The sequence below is a fragment of the Falco peregrinus genome, chromosome W (assembly GCF_023634155.1).
Source record: "Falco peregrinus isolate bFalPer1 chromosome W, bFalPer1.pri, whole genome shotgun sequence".
NCBI lineage: Eukaryota > Metazoa > Chordata > Aves > Falconiformes > Falconidae > Falco > Falco peregrinus.
The window spans coordinates 16101534-16112124 of NC_073743.1; the positions used below are offsets into that span (position 1 = coordinate 16101534).

The window sequence follows — 10591 nt, forward strand, 5'->3', positions numbered from 1 at the left end:
TGGGTAAGTCATCACCGAAAGAAAAAGTTAGGAACTGGCATCCAAAATCTGACATCTGGTTGAGTTAGTTTCTTTCTCTGAAGCATTCATAATAGCAAGAAAGCAAAATCTGAGGAGGTCATACAAGGGTTATGTCCTTAACTTTTAGTGAAAGTGAGCTCTTAAATGCTTAGAAATTAACATCTTTACATATAGATTTGGATGCTCAGCTGAATGTGTGTGGTGGGGCTTTCAGAGAGAATGGGGGTTTAGAAGCACAAATCCCAAGGAAGTTTCTCTGTTGCAACCTTTAAAACTTGGGCTGTTTAAGTATCTTGCTCCTAGTTGTTAAGCCCTTTATCTTAGTTTGCTGTTCATAGCATTTAACTTCGGCCTTCTAAGACATTTTTTGCCTCGTCTTAAGCAAACAGGGAGACTCCTATATTCATTCAGTAGAGATGTTATAAATTGAGACCACAATAGATCATAATCCAATTAAAATTTTTATTAATTATAGCAAGTAGAATATGAGCAAAAACAGCGCTGGACGACAGGGGAGTCTGCGCTCCGCCAACTGCCGTCCTGAGCAGTTCAAACAGTCCCTTTTTATACCTTTTTTTTTTACTTTCATGTTCATGAAGTAGTGGAGGTGTTGACCCTTCATTCATATGCACAAGCGGCATCCTGGACACCTGGCGGTTATCTTATCTTTTGTTGCCTAATCTTTACATTGGGCTTAACATAAATCTTAATAAACAATACCCTAGTCCATAGTTTCTTACAATCCCCCCCCTTTTTTTTTTTCTTTTTATCCTATTATTGTTTATTAGACGCTGCTTTCATTCTCGGCACTGCAAACAAACCTTTTTCCACAATCCCAACATTTATCATAACACTCACAAGGTAATACCTCACAATTACAATAGGCGTAGTTCTCACGTGGCATAACGCATTCACAACAATCTTCATCCTCATTAATAGATACACTCTTATATTTTGCCCTAGACCTCGTAGTTAAAATAAGCAATTTAGCTATGTCAAACCGTTCTCTAATAAAGTGTAGCGTAATATACAAGGCCCAAATATAAGTCCCAGAATCAACATAATAAGTGGTCCTGCTAAAGCAGACAACAAAGTGGTTAGCCAAGGTGAGATATTAAACCAGTTTTCATACCATGACCTGCCCGCCTCACGATCTTTCTTACGTTGATCTAACCTTTTCCGGAGTTCAGACATGGTGTCCTGGACTACTCCAGTCCTGGGGAAGTTCGGCCATTGTTGCTTTAGTGCCCCATTGTTCTGGTTCTTTTCTCCACAGTTTGTTCCTCCTCTGCCTTGCCCGTCGACTCGGTTGCTTCGAGCCACGGGGTGTACCATCTTCTCGGCAGCAAGGGAATTCTTCAGGAGAACGGCTGCTTCGGGCTTTCTGCCTGTTTACATAGGCTTCCCACTTTGCAGCTTTAATTGCCACCCACATTGTTCCCATTTGTCCGAGTAAATTTGAGTTTCAGTTCTTTTTTATCTGGGGTTACTTTCCACGAAGTTGCAGGGGCTTTCTTAATCCGGGTATGGTGAATCCAAGAATTCTGTCCCTCAACCTTGATTGCAGTGTAGGTGGTGAGTAGGACTTGAAAAGGTCCGGTCCACTGTGGTTCCAGGGTTTTATCTGCAAAACACTTAACGTATACATAGTCTCCTGGTTGTATATCGTGAACAGGTCCATCCAGACCCCTACTGCGTGTTCCCATCACATGCTTCTCAATACTTATTAATTGTTTGTTTAGTGCCACCATATAGGAAGTCATTGTTTCTTCACCAATCTGTGAAGACATCCCCTTTTGTACCCCATAGGGTCGTCCATATAAAATTTCAAATGGGCTAAGCCCCTCTTTTGCTCTGGTCTAGTTCGAATTCGTGTAAGAGCTAATGGCAAAGACTGGGGCCAAGTTAGATTTGTTTCTTGGCCTAACTTGACAATCTGTTGTTTGATTAGATGATTCATCTTTTCCACCTGGCCACTCGATTGTGGTCGGTATGGGGTATGTAATTGCCAATCTATTCCTAGATGGTGGCTGATCTGTTGTACTATTCTGGACACAAAATGTGGTCCTCTATCCAAGGACATTACCGCTGGGACTCCAAACCTAGGTATTATCTCTTGGAGTAGTATTTTGGTCACTTCCCGGGCTTTAGCAGTTCTGCACGGGAAGGCTTCTGGCTAACCTGAAAAGGTATCTGCTAGTACCAACAAATATCGATACCCCCCTTTTCAAGGAAGTTCCGAGAAATCGATCTGCCAATGTTGCCCTAGAACATTCCCTCTGCTAATGTTCCCTAGTTTTATTTTATTTGCTGTATTGGGATTATTGCGTAAACACATTTCACATTGCTGAGTCACCTGTTTTATTACAGTATACAAGTTTCGCCCTTTCAATTTCTGATTTAGACTTTTATATAAAGTATCAGCTCCCCAATGCGTCTTATTAATAATAGGGCTGTGGTCCATATTAAATTGGATGGTACCACTATACAACCATCCCTTAAATAAGTCCATTTACTTAATTTTATTTTATAATTCATGTCCTGAATTACCTTTAAGTTTTCTTTAGAATAGTTTGGCTCTTGATCTGTACTTACAGTTTGGATTTTATCGTCTGGTATTGACGTGCGGAATTAGACTCTATAACTCAAAAGTTATAAAGTAGGTATGTTTATTGCGCGCAGATGCACGGGGGATCGCTCCTCCACAAGCGTGCATACCCGAAGTGACGAACCATCTCACATTTATACAATGAACAAATGAATATTCAATTAACGCCTATACATATTCGTTACCTAAACCCCGCTTCGTATGTTAATTAGCTTATCAGTCCGTTTCCTGGAATGTGGTGGTCTTGCAGGTTTGTAGGTGATTCATGTTCTTGTGACCATCCGATCTTCTTCAGGTGATTGTGACCACCCAATCTTTCCAGCAAGGAGACTTAGCACTCCCTCCCTCTAGATAGCATTTGAATGTCTCTCATCTTTTCTTATTCTCTTTTAAATAGCCCCTTTGTTAGAGGAAGAAGGGCAGGCGTCTCCTCAAAAGTGTAGTTGTCACCGCACCCATGACTAGTCACCATACCCACATTCCTTAAGCAGACACATACAATCACAATCCATGTCCATTACCCCCATTTCACATTATTTCTCCATATCAATTCCCCCTTTTCTATTAAATTAAGTAAATTCTTTTACTTAAGCAGCCTTCCCGAATGATATAAAGCATCATACATAAGTGTTACCCTTTTAAACATTCTCCAAACCCACAAATATAACATAATGGTTAGTATTAAGGAAATTCCTAAACTGATCAATAAGATCACAATGGGGTGTACCAGAGTGTTAAGAATTCCTGTTGCAGAGGGTGACCAGCCAAAGAGAGTATCCCACCAATTATGGTTTCCATCCTGTTCTACCTTTTTTAAAACTTTCTTGATCCCCTCTACATCATGATGGATCATAAGAAGAGTTTCATGTCCCTTTTCTTTGGTTTCTTCCAGTATACGTTGTAAATCTGCATGTTTTAATAGTTCTTTTATACTGCTTATATTTAGTCCTATGGGGGTAGGAATTATTATCTGTGATAGGGTAAAATTGGATTTTAAGAATTGATGAGACACTACTGGGGCTGAGTAACTAAAATCGCATCCTGTGATAGTAGTAAAATTACAAATACAATAATTTGAATACTGTGCAGTCTCTTTTACCTCCCCATCTATGGTTATTGTGTTACACTTAGTTCTCAAACACGCACATCCCTTCCCTGCATATATAATTACTGTTTTCAAGTTTGCATTTGGTCGGGCCTCGAAATGACATATTTTCTGATCTGTATCTAAACAAGTATCCTGAGCCATTATAGTATTGCTTTCACAGAGGAAGCCCTGCTGTTCTCGCATAATACAAGATTCTAAATCTACTGTTTGCCACTTGTCGCCTGTCTTTCTGGCCCATGTTCTATGTTCAAAAGGATATAGGAGCACCCCATTATGGTTAATTCCAAGGGCTACAATGGGGTGTATGGTAATTATTACTGCATTATGTATGGTTAACACAAAAGCTGTGATGGTGTGTGTGTTGGGGTCATAGGTAAAGTTCACCATATTCCACCATGACTGGAGTTTTCTTTCTACCTCCGTAGCACTGTCCCAAACCATCTTTCGAATTTCTGTAGGAAATATGCCTTCCTCTCCTTCTCTTATTATGGATGCAGCTATTGATTGCATCCACATTTGGGCTTGGATGCAACTTAGAGCCAGGGCGACGTCATCCTGTAAACCACCTAACGCCTTAGTGATGAGTTGATGATCTTCCATGTTTATTTGTTCCCACCTGGGGAGTACCTTCGATATCAACCATTGATGTGCCCCTAATGCCAATAATGAAGATTTTAGTGGTTGTTGTAGTTTTGATAGATCGGCCGTGGTGGTGGCTAGTTTATTCATTATCACCTCTGAGTCTATGGAATTTAATACTCCGAGTCCTGTTCCCAACATTCCAGTTACATCTCTCACTATTCTGTTTCGATAAATATTTCCCCTTTTTCTTAACCAAGTTGTCCATCCCTCATAAGAGGTTCGTAAGAAGGGGGAACAGGATGGCTTAACATCAGAAACATTGACTTGTATTTTTAACTCTATTCTTTTAAGAGACCATTCTGGGTTAAACAACATTTGTTGCTGACCTGTATTTCTGATTACATATGGTCCAATTGTATAAATCTTTGGATCTGGTTTAGTTAATTTAAGATCAAGCGTTAATGGGGTTGTTGTAACTGTGGTGGTGGTAGGAACAGTGGTTAGCATGATTGTTATTTTGATCTTATAAGTCAGAGCTGTTCTTGGGGATTCCTTTCCTAGGCATATTATAAAGATGGGCTCGGTTAAGGTAAAATTGTGCCAACATTCCCGTGAATTAAAGCACATGGTTGTATTTAGAAGGGTAAATTCCTTATCTACCTTTCTGACATTAATCTGGGTGTCTCCCGAAATCTTGGTGTTATCCTTTTCATTATATGTTTGACATCCTACTTTTATCTTATCTCCTAATTTTCCCCATAATCGGTCGACTTTGTGTACATCCTCCCGATCCCATTGATTCCTTTGGTACACCTCATTTTCAGAAAAAACCACCATAGCTAGTTTCGTCTTTGAGTCCACCTTTCCCATTATTCCAGTGTGTTTTTTCTGGGCATGATTCCAAGGCCAATTATGAGGCTCTTGGTTGTAGGCAAGAGAGAGGGTACAAAAAACCACAAATGGTTTAAACCCACTATTGATCATTTTAAGAATCTAAACGTTAAAATCTGTTTTGATCAAAAATATCTTTGTTTGAGTTGGGGCTTACTAATAACAAGTTGGGCAAGACTGGCCACTGGCTCAGTCCCCGACTCTTGTTCTATATTGTTTGTTGTGGTGCCCTTCCCATATGGTGGATCCGCAACCGCTCAGGTTCACTTACTTGCCACCCACATTGTTCCCATTTGTCCGAGTAAATTTGAGTTTCAGTTCTTTTTTATCTGGGGTTACTTTCCACGAAGTTGCAGGGGCTTTCTTAATCCGGGTATGGTGAATCCAAGAATTCTGTCCCTCAACCTTGATTGCAGTGTAGGTGGTGAGTAGGACTTGAAAAGGTCCGGTCCACTGTGGTTCCAGGGTTTTATCTGCAAAACACTTAACGTATACATAGTCCCCTGGTCGTATATCGTGAACAGGTCCATCCAGACCCCTACTGCGTGTTCCCATCACATGCTTCTTAATTCTTATTAATTGTTTGTTTAGTGCCACCATATAGGAAGTCATTGTTTCTTCACCAATCTGTGAAGACATCCCCTTTTGTACCCCATAGGGTCGTCCATATAAAATTTCAAATGGGCTAAGCCCCTCTTTTGCTCTCGGTCTAGTTTGAATTCGTGTAAGGGCTAATGGCAAAGACTGGGGCCAAGTTAGATTTGTTTCTTGGCCTAACTTGACAATCTGTTGTTTGATTAGATGATTCATCTTTTCCACCTGGCCACTCGATTGTGGTCGGTATGGGGTATGTAATTGCCAATCTATTCCTAGATGGTGGCTAATCTGTTGCACTATTCTGGACACAAAATGTGGTCCTCTATCCAAGGACATTACCGCTGGGACTCCAAACCTAGGTATTATCTCTTGGAGTAGTATTTTGGTCACTTCCCGGGCTTTAGCAGTTCTGCACGGGAAGGCTTCTGGCCAACCTGAAAAGGTATCTGCTAGTACCAATAAATATCGATACCCCCCTTTTCTAGGAAGTTCCGAGAAATCGATCTGCCAGTGTTGCCCAGGAACATTTCCTCTCCCAATTTTTCCCAACTTTGGCCCCTTGGTAATCTTAGGATTAGTCTGGAGACAAAGATCACATTGTTGGGTTACTTGTCTAATAGTAGTATACAAATTTCGTGCTATTATGTTTTTAGTGAGATCCTTATATAGAGCTTCTGCCCCCCAGTGCCTTTTTCTATGTTCTTCCCTGACTACTGACCATACCATGTAGGAAGGAATCACTATTCTCCCATGTGAGATTATAGCCCACCCTTCCTCATTATATGATCCCTTTAGGTCAGAAATCAGTTTGCGATCTTCTTTAGTATAGTCTGGTTTACCTTCTAGAGATATTTGTCCGTCGGGTATTAGCGCACCCTCTACCTTGATTGCTTTTCTGGCTGCCTGTTTTGCTTCCCTGTCTGCCAGTTCATTTCCTCTTTCCAATTCTGTGCTCACTTTCTTGTGTGCCTTAATGTGCATAATTGCCACCCTTTCAGGAAGCTGGACCGCATTTAGGAGTTTCAAAATTTCTTCCGCATGTTTGATGATTTTTCCTTGGGAGTTTAACAGTCCCCTTTCTTTCCATATTGCTCCATGAGCATGTACCACTCCAAAGGCATATTTAGAATCAGTCCAAATATTTATAGGTTTTCCCCGAGCTCTTTCCAGAGCTCGAGTAAGGGCTATGATTTCAGCCTTCTGTGCCGAAGTGTCAGCCGGTAGCGGCCCCGATTCTATCACTTCTTCAGAGGTTGTAACAGCATATCCGGAATGTCGCTTTCCATTCAGCATATAGCTGCTCCCATCCGTGAACCAATGTTCAGCTCCATTAATAGGAACATCCTTGAGATCTGTCCGACTAGAATAAGTGGCTTCGATTGTTTCTAGACAGTCATGATCGACTGATTCTCCAATATTCCCATTAAGAAATGAGGCTGGATTGACGATGTTTGTAGTCACGATCTCAACATCATCTTGTTCCGCCATTATGGCCTGGTATTTTAGGAATCTCTGTGGGGAGAGCCAATGCCCCCCTTTTGTTTCAAGGACTGCAGACACTGTGTGGGATACTAAGACAGTCATTTTCTGGCCCAGGGTAAACTTCCGGGCCTCTTGGATGTTTAGGATGACGGCTGCTACTGCTCTCAGGCAACCAGGCCACCCTTTTGCAGTGGCATCCAGCTGTTTAGAGAAGTATGCCACTGCCCGTCTGTATGGTCCCAAATCTTGTGCCAGTATTCCTAATGCCATTCCCTGTTTCTCATGGGAAAATAGGAAAAATGGCTTACTCACATCAGGAAGTCCTAGTGCTGGTGCCGACATCAAGGCTTTCTTCAGTTCATGGAAAGCTCTGTCTGATTCAGCATCCCACTGAAGATCCTTCTGATTAGCTGCTATCAGGGAATATAATGGTTTAACAAGCAAGCCATAATTACATATCCAAAGCCGGCACCATCCTGTCATTCCCAGAAATGTCTGCAGTTCCTTTACAGTTCGTGGTCGGGGGGCTTGGCATATGGCTTCTTTTCGGGCCTTCCCCAGGACCCGTTGTCCGGCACTGATCTCGTACCCCAGGTATGTGACCTGTTGTAACACCACCTGTGCCTTCTTCTTAGAAACTCGATATCCCTGTAGTCCCAGAAAGTTCAGCAGACTCACAGTCCAAATAATACAAGATTCTTCGGTTCTGGTTGCAATAAGAAGATCGTCTACATATTGTAACACTTTCCCTTCTTCTGACGGTGGTTCCCATAACTCCAAATCCTTTGCTAATTGGTTTCCAAAAATTGTGGGGCTATTTTTAAACCCCTGTGGCAACACCGTCCATGTGAGCTGGGTCTTTCGACCGCTTCTGGGATTTTCCCATTCAAAAGCAAAAATTCTTTGGCTGGCTTCATGGAGAGGGAGGCAAAAGAAGGCATCTTTTAAGTCTAAAACTGTGAACCAAGCTAGGTCAGGTGTCAGGGTGGTAAGTAAGGTATAGGGGTTAGCTACTACAGGATACAGATCCTCTGTTATTCTGTTAATGGCCCTTAAATCTTGAACTATCCTATAAGACCCATCAGGTTTTTTAACTGGGAGGATAGGTGTGTTAAATTCTGACTCACATTCTTTTAGTAGTTTTAGTTCTATGAATCGCTCTATGTTTGGACGAATTCCTTCCCTATCTTCCCTTTTCAGTGGGTATTGTTTAATTCTTACCGCACTCTGTCCGTCCTTCAATTTTACTATTACAGGTGATGCATTCTTGGCACGTCCCGGTATGTCAATTGCCCATACTCCGGGATATACCTGATCAATAATCCTGGTATCAATTTCCCTTTTTATAGGAGTATTGGCCAGAGATAGGCTCATAACCTGTATGTATTGATGATTATTTACCTCCAGAGTAACTTCCCCTTTTTAAAATTTGATTGTTGCCTCCAATTGTTCTAATAAGTCTCTACCAAGAAGGGCCTTTGGGGAATTTGGCATAAATAGGAATTTATGGATCCCCATCTGTTTTCCCAACTTATATTTTAAAGGTTTACAAAAATAAGCCTTTTCAGTTTGGCCAGTTGCACCTTTTACTGAAACATAATCATTTCCCAAAGGCATTAAAGCCTGGTTCAAAACCGAATAGGTGGCTCCTGTGTCTATTAAAAATTCCACCTCCTCCTGTTCTTCTCCTAATTTTAATTTTATTAATGGGTCGGCTAATCAATTTTCTTCTTCCATGTGAGCTATTGTTTTCCCTTGATTATTGCGCCATTTAGTGTTTTCTTGATGTCTGCGTTCAGGGCATTCGTTTTTCCAGTGTCCTGTCCTTTTGCATATTGCACACTGATTCCTACCCAGGGGTGTCAGCCCACACCTTGATTTAACTTTAGATTTTTGATTCTCATTTTCTCTTACTACTGCTAATATTTTCTTTTGGTCCTGCTTGTAACCTTCTTCTCGATTACTAAATATTCTCCATGCTTCCTCTACTAATTTTTCCAAGTCTCTATTTTCAGGAGGTCTCAATTTTTGCAACTTGCGCCTAATATCCCCCTGTGATTGTCCTAAAAAGAGGGATATTAGTTGCTGTGTGCCTACCTCCGAATTTGGGTCCAGAGACGTGTGCCGGCGCATTGCATCTCTTATTCTGTCTAAGAATTCTGAAGGTGTTTCAGAAGGACCCTGTCTGACCTCATATAACGCTGCCCAATTTATTGTTCTAGGAATTGCTTTCTCCATTCCTCTGAATATCCATTCCTGGTATGCTTGTAATCTTCCCATTTCAGCGGCTCGGTTTGGGTCCCATTCCGGGTCCAACAAAGGAAACCATTCTCTATAATTATCTCCCTTTATATTATAATGTTCCTTTGCGAGATCCCCCGCTGTTTTTATGACTAATTGTTTTTCAGTTTCAGTCAAACAATCTAATAATAATTGTATATCACTCCAGTCAGGATTGTGCTGTTTTATTAGAAATTTAAAATTCTGTGCCGTCTTTATCGGATCATTACGGTATTCTCGGGCAGCCTCTTTCCATTCTCTCAGATCAGCGCCCGTGAACGGAACTTTTATTTTCATTGTTCCTCCGTCCGGATTTACAGCTTCTCGGAGGGGTGCCTGTAAAATAGACTTCTGTCTGGTGCGTGAAGACACCGGACTATTTGGAGCCGTAATGGCAGTTTTTGTGTTTCCTTGTGTGGCACCGGGTGTTTGGCTTTCTTTATAAATAACTTGTGGAATTTCTTCCTCTTGTTCGCCTGGGGGTGGACTGGGAGCCCCGGCCGAACCTTGTCTCTCCACTCTATAAGGTGGATTAAATAAATCATTTAATTCGGGCTCTTGTTCTCCGTTTAATTTGATACACCTTTGTCCAATACTACATGCTGAGCAACATCTTTTCAACTTTCCTTTACGCTCCGTCCTGTCCTCTCTTTCTAGTGCTAGTACCATAGGATCCCGAGGGGGTACTAAGCCGCAGTCCTTTTGCCACTCAGGTTTGTCCCGGAGGACGAAGAACATGTCTGCATATGATACTTCATCCCATTTTCCCTCTCTCCTCAGAAACAACATTAATTGCAGGAGAGTGTTATAATCTAACGTTCCTCCCTCCTGAGGCCATTTCGCATCGCTCTCCAATTTATACAAAGGCCACCACTGATTACAATATTTAACCAATTTCCTTCTATTTTCGGTACCACCATGTCCTACAATATCACTCCAATGTTTTAATATACAACCCAAAGGCGATTTTTCACAGGGCTTACTCCTTCCATTTCCCATTTTGCAATTTTAATTACTTTGTT

The 10591-nt window shown here is 41.4% G+C and overlaps 1 protein-coding gene across 1 annotated transcript; it reads right to left on the minus strand.

Annotated features, from left to right (window-relative positions):
• Positions 1-5295: 5295 nt before the first annotated feature.
• LOC129783051 (uncharacterized) lies at positions 5296-10238 on the minus strand. The gene is given in 2 exon segments (XM_055792712.1): positions 5296-9004; positions 9143-10238. Coding segments are annotated over 2 exon segments (4623 nt in total). The 3' UTR covers positions 5296-5477.
• Positions 10239-10591: the final 353 nt, after the last annotated feature.